General features: G+C 44.9%; 1 protein-coding gene across 5 annotated transcripts in view; it reads right to left on the bottom strand.

Moving 5' to 3' along the window:
* LOC100753562 (protein DDI1 homolog 2) overlaps positions 1 to 13,160 on the bottom strand; it is a 39,236-nt gene that overhangs the window by 7,960 nt on the left and 18,116 nt on the right. For 4 of the 5 annotated variants that reach the window (XM_035439434.1, XM_027399942.2, XM_027399943.2 and 1 more), the window contains exons 5-8: positions 10,316 to 10,443; positions 6,099 to 6,227; positions 3,208 to 3,311; positions 65 to 254 (exon numbers count right to left, since the gene is read on the bottom strand). In XM_035439434.1, coding sequence (XP_035295325.1) covers positions 65 to 254; positions 3,208 to 3,311; positions 6,099 to 6,227; positions 10,316 to 10,443 — 551 coding nt within the window. Of the gene's footprint in view, positions 1 to 64; positions 255 to 3,207; positions 3,312 to 6,098; positions 6,228 to 10,315; positions 10,444 to 13,160 lie in introns of those variants that run through there. The other variant, XM_027399941.2, reaches the window with a different exon arrangement.

Below are 13,160 nucleotides of genomic sequence, written 5' to 3'. Positions count from 1 at the left end.
AATTCCTGGACAGGTCTTCACCCTACTAACAGCACAGCACTATTCAAACGGTCAACCCCAATACCTGCATCCTCTGCTGATTTTTGAATGGCTTCTGCTAATTCTTGGTCTGCAATCTCCTCCGGCCGTATGTCCTCTCGCCCAGTTCCATATGCCAAGCGGGCACACTCTGGGAGCTCCCCCTCAGGAAGGAAGGGGGTTTGGGAGCCTGTGGTGCCAATCACCAGCACATTCTTCTTCAAGTCAATCGAACACTTTGGGAGAAGAAAGCAAAGAACAGCATCAAATGAAGCATCCTACAGAAAAATCAAGTCTCAGTTCCACATTTAACCAATAGAGAACATTACCTGGAAGAGGGATGGCTTAAAAATTAAAAACAGACATAACCTTACCATATAGCTGAAAGCATCCATTTTTTTACATCTGGTTTTGGAGACAAAGTCTTACTGTATAATCCAAGATGACCTGAACTCACTTTGTTGCCTAAGACAGCCCCCAACTCACCCCCCTCCTGACTGTGTGCCCCTATACCTCCATAGAGGTTTCCTGATTTTAGAAATAGGCCCTTGAATTGGGCATGTATGCACCAGAGGCTGGTGGGAACTCCTCATCCCTGTCTATCTGGCTTCTTGTTACTGCTGCTGTGTTACATGCTTCCGGCCAGCAAGCCCATGAGCTTCTAGCAGTTCTGCCTCTGTTTCCTACCTTGGGGTAGGAGTGCTAAGACTACAGACGTCACTACATCATCCATCACAGGCTCCAGGGACCAAGTGTGGGTCACCGGGCTTGCACAGCCACTGCACTTAGCACTATACAGGAGTTATGTCCCTACCCTTATTTATTTATTTATTTATTTATTGAAATAGGGTCATTGACCTCTTGATTCATCTGCCTGAGGCCAAGTGGTGGCCCACCACAGCCACCATACTTCTTATTTACATTATTCTTTCCTATGTGTTTTCAACTCTACTTAAAATCTGACAGTTGCACATGTATATTATATGACCTATTGTCTGTAAAGTTAGAAAAGACTAGTGTATACTAAATGATAGCAAGACATTGACAAATAACCTAGTTTTCATTTATATGTACATATTCATTCATTCCATATAAAATACTAAATCAATACAATACACATTATTTTCAGGGCCTTTTTTAAAAGATGATTTATTTATTATGTATACAGGGCTCTGCCTGCATGTATGCCTGCAGGCCAGAAGAGGGCAACAGATCTCATTATGAATGGTTGTGAGCCACAATTTGGTTGCTGGGAATTGAACTCAGGACCTCTGGAAGAGCAGCCACTGCTCTTAAGCTCTGAGCCATCTATCTCTCCAGCCCGTTCAGGGCCTTTTGATTTTAGGGCCCAGAACTAGAGAGCCTCTCATATATTAGGCAAGTGCTCTCTCAGCGACTTAGGTCCTCATGTGGAATATGAAGGTACTGAGTTTATTTAAAACCACACAGTGGGAGCCAGGCTATATTTAGTGGCGTCGACTTGCTTAGCAAAACAAACAAATATCAACTGCTGTGTATTTTACTCCCCAGCAGACACTAACCAATGTTCTGCAATGAGCATGGACCTTAGTTAGGCTTTTGATGAGGAATAAAGTATCATGACAAATTAATGGACTGTCAGAGAATTCTCCCTGTATGAACAAAGCATTTTCAATCCCTAGCCTTTTAATCTCAAGGTTCCAACTACTGTTTAATCAACATCCAAGTAAAGTATGTACTAAACATCTGCAGGAAATCATCACAAAGAACCTGTTGATGTCTAATCAGAATCTTAAAATCATACAACTTAATAAAACTGTTGAAGCTGGAGAGGTGGCTTAGTGGTTAAGAGCACTTGTACACTGTCCTATAATGGGGTGTTATCGTCCCTCCCTTCAGGGATCATGGAAACCCCCGAGAAAGAGGAGATGGAAAGGATAGACGACACCAAGAAAACAAGGCCCCCTAGATCAATATAATCCAAGCTCCTATGGGATTACCAAGAATGAGGCGGCAGCACAGGACCTGCACAGGTCTGTACCAGGTCCTCTGTGTATACTATGGCTTCTAGTGCAGTGTTTTTATGGGATCCCTGAGTATAAGAATAAGTGGGTCTGTTTCTTGTGCCTTCTCTTAGGCTCTTTCCCTTCTGATGTGTTGGTTTTATCATATCATATCATAATCCTTTAGAAGCCTCTTTGTTTTCTAATGAGACACAAAGGTAGGATTGGAGGGAGGGGGCAGGGAGGAACTGGGAGGAGAAGAGGAAGGGGAACCCATAAGCAGGATATGTCATGTGAGGAAAACCATCTATCTTCAGAGCTGGGTGGTGGTGGCGCACACCTTTCTTTAATCCCAGCACTCAGGAGGCAGAGGCAGGAGGATCTCTGTGAGTTCCAGGCCAGCCACCACCCCTGGCATTTTTTTTTTTTTTTTTTTTTTTTTTTTGTCTTCTTACTTTTAAGTGTACCAGGCACGCATGTGGTTGGTGCACACATTCATGTAAACAAAACCATAAAATAAGTTTAAAAATGTTTAGTTTAAAAATAAATAAATAAAAGCAATAATTATAATGTCAAAACAGACAAAGAGGTTTATAAGGAGAGATCTGTGCTCTTGTTTTGAGACAGGGTCTCACTATATAGCTCTGGCCTCACAGATAGAGACACGGCCACCACTCTGTTCTGCTTCTAGGATTGAAGTGCTAGGATCAAAGGTGTGCACCACCACACCCAACCCGACACACTCCATCTGTAATGACAGCCACTTTAACTCTGTACAACAGAATCTACCAAGGACATTCCCATATTTGAAAACCATGCTTTGTCAGTATGTGCACCTAGCAGAACTGAAGAGCAGAGCACTCGGGCCTGACGGTGCACGCCTATAACCTCAGGAGCAGAGACAGCTTGCTTTACACGGTGAGCTCCAAGCACATCAGGGCTGCACAACAAACCCCAAGCCCATGTAAAAAGCGGCTGTCTGTAACAGTACACATCCATAACCTCAGCGCCGGTGTGGACACAGGAGGATCCCTGGGGCTGCTGCCTTACCAATCTAGCCAAATCAGTGAGCTGTGCGTTCAGTGAGACATTATCTAAAACAAGTAAGGTGAGACAGATCAAGGACAGCATCTGTTGTCAACCTCTAGCCTCCATGCACTTCAGTGTGTCCATGTATGAACACACACAAACCAAAGCTCTTAGTTACCTGATGCCGTTTGAGCATGTCCAGTCCTAGAAGCATGTCCATAGGCTGTTCTTCGAGTATTGAGAAGGAACATGCCAGGAAATCACCTTCAATCTGAACCTGAGCTAAAGCACAAGAAGAGAAGACATTATTGATTTTGGCATCACAAGTCCAGGCTGAGCTGTGGAGGGACCCATCCTTCTGTGCCTGGGCTTCCTGGACTCAGTCAAGTCAAGAAAGCACAACAATGAACCACTGCCCTTAGGACCCGTGAAGAGGTGAAGAGGGCAAGAGTTAAGAGGGTCAAAAAACAACACAAAAACGCTAATAGTGCAGTCAGTTCTCTGCTACTAACCAACGGCTTTCTATATACTCACAAAAGGTCTATCAGGTGTTTGTGGGTATACCCGTGTACATGGGTTGCTAAGGACACGTTTTGCACAAATGTTTCCTAAAAGCATAGAACCAGCATATTTCCAACCTTTAAAGTAAACCTGCACCCAGGAAAAGGCTTCTTATTGCCTGGTAGGACCAAGTTTCTTTTCAAATCAGAGACACAAGTAAGGTCTGGCTTTGCTTGCAATCTCCTACTTCTCAGGTTAAAATTTATTTTTATTAGGGGGCTGGAGAAATGGCTCAGCAGTTAAGAGCACTGGCTGCTCTTTCAGAGGATCTGGGTTCAATTCTCAGCACTGATATTACAGATACAACGGTCTGTAACTCCTGTTCCAGGAGGTCTGACAGCCTCATACAGACATATATGAAGGCAAAACACCAATGCACATGAAACAAAATTTTTTACTAGGGGATGGAGGGATGGCTCAGCAATTAAGAATATTAACTGCTTTTGCAGAGGACCCAGGTTGAATTCCCAGCACCAACAGAGCAGCTCAAAATCTCCAGTAACTCCAGTGCTAGAGATACTAGGCCCTCTCTGGCTTCCACAGGCACCAGGCACACATGTGGTGCAGAAGTAAATGCAAAAACCCGTAAACAAAAAATTAAAAACATTAAATTACTTTGCTACTATTAAGTAGCAAGCCAAAGAGCATGTGAGATGTGTCTAATATAAGCATAGTGAACAACCATGAATTTAGTTTCCAGATGAAGAAATAGAAAACCAAAGTGTGAGGCTGCCTCAGTGGTTAAGAGTGCTTACTACTCTTCCAAAGGACCGGAGTTAAGTTCTCAGGACCCATGCTGACAGTTCACAACTGCCTGTAACTCCAGTTAGCCTCTGCACACAAAATGGCATACACTTACCTAGACATATACACAAAAAGAAAAATAAATCTTAAAAGAAAACCAAAGTATTATGCCTCCTACATTCCCCTCACCTGTCTCCTCTAACTCTCCCAACTTAGTTCTATGTTCATCATTTTAGGCATTTCTTAGACCTTTAGATTCTATTATACATATTTCTAGCTAGCATTACTGTCTATTTTGTCATTATGTCTTTTCAAGTGCTGGAACTATATGTGTACAACACTACACATGCTCAAGGCACCCCCGAATCCATATACACACATAAGGTTTCTCTATGTGGCCTCAGCTGTCCTGGAACCTGCTCTGTAGACCAGGCTGGCCTGGAATTTTTTTTTTTTTTTTTTAAGTGAAAAGTTTTATTAGAAAGGGAGGGAAGGCGAAGGAAAGAGACATATATGAGAAGAGGGAGACAGGAAAAGTCCTGTCTTCCCCAGGGGAACAGAAGGAAAGAGAGGGGGAAAGAGCCTGGCCTGGAATTTAAGGACCTGTCTGCCTCTGCTTCCTGAATGCTGAGATTAGTACGGCATGCACTACCATGCCCAGCTCTCAAAGCAAACTTTTTAATCTTGCTGGGCACGGTAAAGCTCACCTTCAATAATCCAGAGTTCAATCTGTGAGTTCAAAGCGAGCCCGATTTAAACAATAAGTTAATGGGTTAGCCAGGGCTACAGAGAGACCCTGCGTCTGTGCCCCCCCCCAAAAAAAGATAAAAAAAAAAAAAAAATCCAAATCTTAATCTTTCCCTTGTTTTTTTGCATTAGGGTCTCATGTAGTCCAGGCTGGTTTTGAACTCCTAATTGTCCAGTCTCTACCTGCCACATGCTTAGTTTACAGGTGTATGTGATACCAACTGAGACATTCTGCTCTAAGCACATGTGGTGTAGGTGCAGGTGTGAACACCTAGGTGGAGACTAGAGTTTGATGCGAAGTACCTTTTCGTTCTATTGCTCTCCACTGCGGTTTTTGAAATAGGGTCTCACCGAACAAGGGACTCACCATTTTGGCAGGGTTGGATGGTTTACCAGCCCCCAAGATCAGCTGGTCTGTGTACCCAGTACTGAGCCTATAGATAGGTGCCATCACAACACCTGGCTGTGGAGAGTGCTTACCATGTGCTAAGGCACTGAGTTCCATCATGGAACTGAAGGATGCATTTGCAGACTAAAAAAGCCACTAACACTTTAGTACAAGAAATGAAGAGATCGATGGGCCGTGGTGGCGCATGCCTTTAATCCCAGCACTCGGGAGGCAGAGGCAGGTGGATCTCTGTGAGTTCAAGGCCAGCCTGGTCTACAGAGTGAGTTCCAGGCCAGCCCCCAAAGCTATAGAAAGACCCTGTCTAGAAAAACCAAAAAGTAATGAAGAGACCAACCCAAGTACATGGAAATACCCTTAGGGAAGCTGAAAGAACAGAGGGCCACACATCCCAAGAGCTTTCAGCATCCCCAGCAGCACTGATCACGGGGAGATTAAATGACTCCTGATCTAATCAGGATAGAGGGAAAGAAACCACACTCGGGTGTACCCACAGACACACACCTGCTTGCTTGTATGTGCACGGCACCGTCAACCAGAGGTAATTAAGAAAGAATAAACTTTAAACTCACCCACTTACAAAAAAGCAGCAACCTGCCTGCCTCACTCACCTAGATGCACTCTTCCAATGATCTTCTGGGTGCCCACGCCCTTGGCTATGCCAGCCCACCGACGGTCTACCAGCCTCATGATGTTACACCTTTCTGCACAAGCCTGGCTCATAATAGTCATCTGGGCACCTGGACGGAGAGAGAAATAGCAAACTGTATAAAATATAACCCACCTCTGTGGCAAGACTTCTGTCTCTGTAACATCACCCTATCCACAGCCCTTTTCTTTCTTTTTGAAAATGCCTGACGTTCCCCCTGCCTCTGCCCCATGTTTCGGGTTGCAGACATGCACCAACACCCCTGCTTAATTCAATCTCCAATTCCACACTGGGATGTAAAACGGTACAGAAATCTGAGAGAAAGAGTAGGATTTTAATGGAATACCCAAGTGATATTTTACCAAGAGAAAACAAGCGCATCTAGAAGCGACCTTCTAGAATTCAAATGTTACTGTGTCCACAGACAGCAGTGTGACGTTAAGCAGCACTCAGTTAGGGTCTCACTCCTTGTGTAGTTCAAAATTAGACTTGAACATGTAATCCTCCTGACTCAGCCTCCTGGGATCACAGATTCAAGTGATTTGTATTTAAAGTGTTAGGACACTATTGTTCACAATTTAAAAAATACAGCCTGAAGCTAGGAGCACAGCTCAGTGGTCGAGCACTTGCCTAACATGGACAAAGACCTAGGTTTGAGCTCAGAACCATTTTAGAAAGAAGTTGGGCATGGTGGCACACACTTAAAAAAAAAAAAATTCTTTTTATTTATATGTGTGTGCACGGGTGGGCATTAAGCAGCCATTCTGTGTGGGTACTAGCAGATCTTAGGCATGAGAATGGGGAGAGTAGTGACTGAGATATCCACAGTGGTGACAGTGTTTGCTTAGCAGTGTTTGCTTAGCAGGGAAGGCCCTGGGTTCCACCCTGACCACCACAAAAACACAAACAATGGTAAAAATTCCCATAAGAAAATTAAGATTCAAAAGGCCAGACAGAGCCTAGGAAATCTGGAAGGCAATTCTGCCCTCCTCGTCTCCATGAACGAATATGGAACAAGCTGACTTAGTTCCCAGCCCCATGGCCTGGCCTGTGGATCGAGCAGTGTACCCATGCACTCCAGTAAGGGAAAGATAGTCTCTACATCTACCACACCCACCCACTATACATCTGCCTTGCTCAGTGAGGCTACCTGGGACACGCACGGCCTTGTCTTCTCCAGGCCTTCATGTCCGTTTCTGTAGAGCAGGAACACACCATGGCTCACAGGGCTGCCTGAGGTTGGAATACAATGACAGAGGCAGCAAGATGCACTAGGCACCCAGCACAGAGCCTGGGTTGATGTGCACAGAGGAGCTATGCTCTTGTCTCTCTCACAGGAAGCCTCACCACTTAGCCCAGTGTACTTCACACAGCACTAATGAGCATATTTTTATTTATTTGGTTTGTCCAGGCAGGGTCTCTCTGTGTAGCCCAGGCTGTCCTGGAACACAGAGATACACCTGCCTCTGCCTCTGCCTCTGCCGTGCTGGGACTAAAGGCCTGTACTGCCACTGTCAGGCCAACATCTTTTTAAGCATCAAGTGTTCTTGACCACTGAGACATCCATCTCTAGCACTGTCTAAACAGACTCAACAGTACATTTACTTCTGGGACTTCACAGTCTCAAGACACAAACTCAGTATGTGCTAGAGTATGCGGATGTGCCACAGGGAGATGTCACTGGTGACAGCGTTTGCTGCTCCAGCAACCCAGGCTGTCTCACAACCTCAAGACATGCCCAGAATGAAGATGAGTAGGACCGACCACTCAGCGACAGATTAAAAAAGCAGAGCTGGGGCTGGAGACAAGGCTCAGAAGTTTACAGCATTTGTTGCTCTTTCGGAGAACAGGGGCGGAATTCTCAGCACCCACGTGGTGGCTCACCACCACCTATAACTCCAGTTCCAGAGGATCTGACACCCTCTTCTGACCTCTGTGAGTACAGATATACTTGTAGGCAAAACATAAAAAACAAAATGTCATTAGAAAAAAAGTCTGAACAAAAACAGAGTTACTGAGAACAACAGGTGTCAGTTAGCACCCGGATCACCTAAAGCTCAAGTAGCAAACTCCATTTCCTTGCCTGTCCTCTTCTTTTAATTTTATGTGTTTTGCCTGCATTATCTGTGCAGCACATGTGAGCTTAGTGCTCACTGAGGCAAGAAGAGGGTATCAAATCCCCCGAGACTAGAGTTATAGACCGTTGTGAGCCACCATGTGGGTGCTATGAATTGAATCTGGGTCCCTTGAAAGAGCAGCAAGTGCTTTTAACTAAGCCATCCCTCCAGCTTTTCTTTCTTTCTTTTTTTAAAATTTATTTTGTGTCTCAATTTTGCCTCCACGTATGTGAGTGTGCCACATTGAAGCCTGTGGCAGTCGGAAGAGGCTGTCTGGAAATGAGTTACAGGTGGTATGGAGACACCATGTGGGTGCTGGAAGAGCAGCCAGTGCTCTTCACCTCTGAGCCACCTCTCCAGCCCTAGCTGTTAAGTTCTTAAGGGCAGGGACCATGCCTCATGGAGCCTTCCTTGACTTGCTTCAAGCAATGGCTACACAGCGAGCAGACAGAAACATCTGTGATCACTAATCTTCACTGTCAGCTTGCCTAGACTTAGAAACCAGTGGGGATCTGAGACAAGCACTTCTAACTGAGCGGGGAAGGTGGGCGGAAGGCCTCCCACACTGAACAGAAGGGAAAAGAGAAAGACCTAGTGCAATACAGACATTCTTCCTGCGCTCTCCTGTAAGGCTCACTTCTCTCTTCCCCACAAAAATGCTCCCACAAACCAAATTTTCTGAAACTGAGCCAAAATAAGTCATTACACCGTTCACAGGCCACTCTTGTCAGAGCAACAAGGAAACTTACCACAGACACACACACATGCCCTTCACAGCACCTTATAGACCTATTGCTTCCAAATCAAGAATCTCAGAACACTAAATGAGGAACTAAGGAGGCAGGCAAGCACAGGGGAGCTTAGCTTGGGACCCCATTGGGTTTTGCACATGCCCCGCTTGTAACACGCCACCTGGCAGCCTGGTTCTTCATGAGAACATACTGTGTACCCTACGTCCCTTTCCAAACAATGCACTTAGCAACTTCAGGACCCCTTGAGCCCCCACGCATTCCAGGCCAGGTATACAATCATCTCTGAACAAAGGTCTATGTTTTTTCATTCCTGGTAACTACCAAATTTAAACAGTTTTTAGTCAAGTGTAGCCCCAATGTATCTGGGGTTGAACAACAGAAGGGCCAATCCATCCTGAAGCAGTTTAGGGTGCATGCACCATAAAGGAAACCAGTGCCATCTTGTAACCTATTACAGAGAATCCCCTATTGACAATCTTACGCCTATGTATAACTGGGCATACATATAATTAAAATCTGATGCAATAAGAAAAATGAACTTATGACCTAATTTATCCATCAAATAGGAGAAACACTCAAGCCATCCCTTAAACCTCAAGAACCCTTCCTTCTCTTGAGCCCCATAAAAAGCAGCTCTGAACAATAACTGGGGCCTAGAATGCCGATTGTTACTCATTTGGCCCCATGTCAACCTTTTTTTAATGATTTTATTTTATTTTTAATTACATGTATGGGGCTGGAGAGATGGCTCAGGGGTTAAGAGCAATGGCTGCTCTTCCAGAGGACCCTGGTTCAATTCCCAGCACCGACATGGCAGCTCACAACTGTCTGTAACCTCACACAGACATACAATTGGGCAAAACACTAATGTACATAAAATACAAATAAATAATTTAAAAAAATTACATGTATGTGTGTATGTGTAAGGGGGGGGAGTGCAATGTGAGTATAGTTGCCCATATCGCCAGGAGTTACAGGTATCTGTGAGCTGTTAGATGTAGGTGCTTGGAACTCAACCCACACCCGCTGCAAGAGCAGTACTAACTCACTGCTGATCCAATTCCTACCCCACCCCCAGCCAATCTCGACTGTGTCTCCCTCTGTGGGAACTTCTATTTTCAGTGGCCAAGAACCTGTAAACACCCACGCAGTCAAGGCACTTCAAACACAAAATCAGGTAAGAAAGGACTAGGAAAGGAAATCTACCACCAATACAAAGACTGAAAAGTGAAGATGTCACTTCCAGGCATCAGCAAGCAAAGCACAGAGCCAGTGTCTAGAGACACCAGAGCCTCCCCCTCCCCAGTCACCTGAGTCAACGAAGGCTTTCACAGGGTGCCCGTTCACTCTGCAGTTGATGTAGAGCATGGCGACCTGGCCGAAGCTCTCCGGGGCCTCCTCCATAGCTATCGTCATGTTCTCCTCGATGTTCTGCTGCCTGTGACAAGCCAGAGCAGCACACTGAAAGCTCTGTTTCCAAACATGTTTGTAAAAGGTTTTTGCCCTAACTGGAGCAGCTGAGTCACAGAATGGAAATTGGTAATGTGTCCCTAAAAGGTGACTCAACAGGAGGTGATGAGAGACACAGTTGACAGAAGACCTAAGACAGGCATAAAAATTATTCTCATGCAAAACAATCACAATCCCTTTAAAGGCTCAGAATGGAAAAATAAACTCCTAGAAAGCAAGGCCACAGTCCTTTGTATCTTACCAAACATTGAAATTTGATGACTACTACTTGAGACAGGGTCTTACTACATAGCCCAGGCTGGACTTGAACTTATGATCCTCTCATCTTAGCCTCTCCAGTGTTGGGATTATAATGAGTGCCACCAGAACCTGTAAAAATGCTCCTTCGTGTGTGTGTGTGTGTGTGTGTGTGTGTGTGTGTGTGTGTGTGTGTGTGTACAGTTGCTGTTGTTTTGATTTTGAAGTTTTTGAAGGAGGGTTTCTCTGTGTAGCCCTGGTTGCCCTGCAACTTGCTAGCGTCAAATTCATGAGATTCTGCCTCTGCCTTCTAAGTACTGGGATTAAAGGAATGTATCAACATGCCAGCCCGGCACTCCTATTTTAACTGAGGATGTCCTGGAAATCTGAGTATCATCCCAGGGCAGCAGTAAGTCTCCAAACAGAATCATGTGAATTCCACCTGTCTGTGCTGTGCAGGCTGCTCCATATCCACAACTGGCTTTATGAAACTGAAAAATGAAAACACAATTCCCTCCCATCAAAGCAGCCTCAAGAATTTAGCTTATGGGCTGGAGAGATGGCTCAGAGGTTAAGAGCGTCGACTGCTCTTCCAGGGGTCCTGAGTTCAATTCAGATATGGAAGCAGAATGTTGTATACATAATAAATAAAATCTTTAAAAAAAAAAAGAATTTAGCTTATGGTGCTAAGGCAAGAGCAGAACTTGAAAAATTCCATCTATCTGGGGGTGTGGCCTAGTTGGATGAGTCCTTGCCTAACATGCATGAAAGCAGGGCTCCCAGAATCATAAAAAGCAGCTGTAGTGGTGCACACATGTAATCCCAGCCCCTGGGAAGTGAAGGCAGGAGGGTCAGAACTTTAGGGTCACCCTTGGCTACATTTAAGGCCAATCTGAGATATATGAGACCCTGTCTTTAAACACACAGGCTAGACAGCTTACCTTTAGACTGGGAATATGGAACTCAGCCTGCAATTTGGGGTAAAGTTCATTGTGAACTAAGGACTGCTAAAACCACATCCCAATACCTGTGCACACGTGTTATGGGAACACGGAGACACTGTCTACATACCATGTGACGGTTAACCTTGTTTATCAGCTAGACTGGATTTAAAAATCACCATAGAAATACCAGTCTGGATTTTCAGTGAGGGTGCTTCTAAGAAGGGTTAACTGAGGAGGGAAGAGCATCCTTGAACGTGGGCACCACCATTTCACAGGCTGGTGTCCAAGACTGAATAAAGAAAGGAGACACGCTCCTGTTGCCATGCCGTCCCCACCATCATAGACTACAGCCTAGACAGAATAAATAATAAACTCTCCTTGCCTTAAGTTGCTTGTCACAGCAAGTGACATGCTGTTCCACAGCCACTGCTGCTTCACATGGCAGACACAGCCGAAAAGGAAAATAGATCACATGGCCTGCAAAGCCTATAAGATTTACTACCTAGCCTTTACTGGAAGTCTGCTGACCCTTGCTCTGAACGCCATTGCCTGAGCTTCCCTTCATGCTCCGGTTCACCGAATTGATGGTTAACCATCAGATTTGCAATATACTGTTACACTTTTCGGAAAGTCCAGGCAAACAGGGAAGCTACTACCACACCTTGGTGTACACATGCCCATGTACAATGGTGTTGTGTGTCAAGCAGAAATTTAAGCCACATTTGATATAATTATACACCTTTATCCAATGGCACATTATTAAATTCATAAATAACATACAACTAATCATGTTGTATGTACCCCTGATCTTGCTCTAACACAAGTTAAATTTCAGGAAAAAAGAAAAGGAACAAGTGGGGCTAGGGAGATGGCTCAGTCGGTGACGTGTTTACCATTATTCAAGCATGAAGGGCCTTGGAGCATCTAATTGTATGCAATCTCAGAGCTGCATGCAATCTCAGAGCTGCAGGGGTAGAGAAAAGGGGGTCCCTGGAGCTCACTGGCCAGCCAACAAGCTATCCCAATCTGTGGGCTCATTTCAGTAAGAGAAAATGCCCTCAAAGAGCGATGCAACTGAGAAAAAGCCCTCCCTCTCTCCAAAAACAATGACCAGAAAATAAATCCTTTGAGGTAATACCAATTTTCTATGGCTCTGAAGGTCTCAGTAGAGGGGTTTCAGAAGTGCAAAGTTTCCTTCAAAGGATGTGGGGCCATCAAGACAACTCAGGAAGCACGGTGCTTGTCACCCATCTGACAACTTAAGTTTGATCTCTATAACCCATGGTGCAAGTTGTCTTCTGACCCCCCCCCACGTATTACTGCATGCATATCCACACCAACAGTCATTATAATAAAAATGCTCTAACTCTTAGGTAGATTTGACATTTCTTGGGCTGGAGAGATAACTTGGTGATCAAGAGGGCTTACTGTTTTTCCAAAGGACCTGAGTTCAGTTCCCATTATCCACAGCTGCTGGTGAGCCAACAGGCTCATTACACTCATG

Source organism: Cricetulus griseus, chromosome 2 (genome assembly GCF_003668045.3).
Source record: "Cricetulus griseus strain 17A/GY chromosome 2, alternate assembly CriGri-PICRH-1.0, whole genome shotgun sequence".
In the NCBI taxonomy this organism is placed as follows: domain Eukaryota; kingdom Metazoa; phylum Chordata; class Mammalia; order Rodentia; family Cricetidae; genus Cricetulus; species Cricetulus griseus.
The sequence above is the reverse complement of the archived record's forward strand: the minus strand, read 5'-3'. Positions and strand labels throughout refer to the sequence as shown.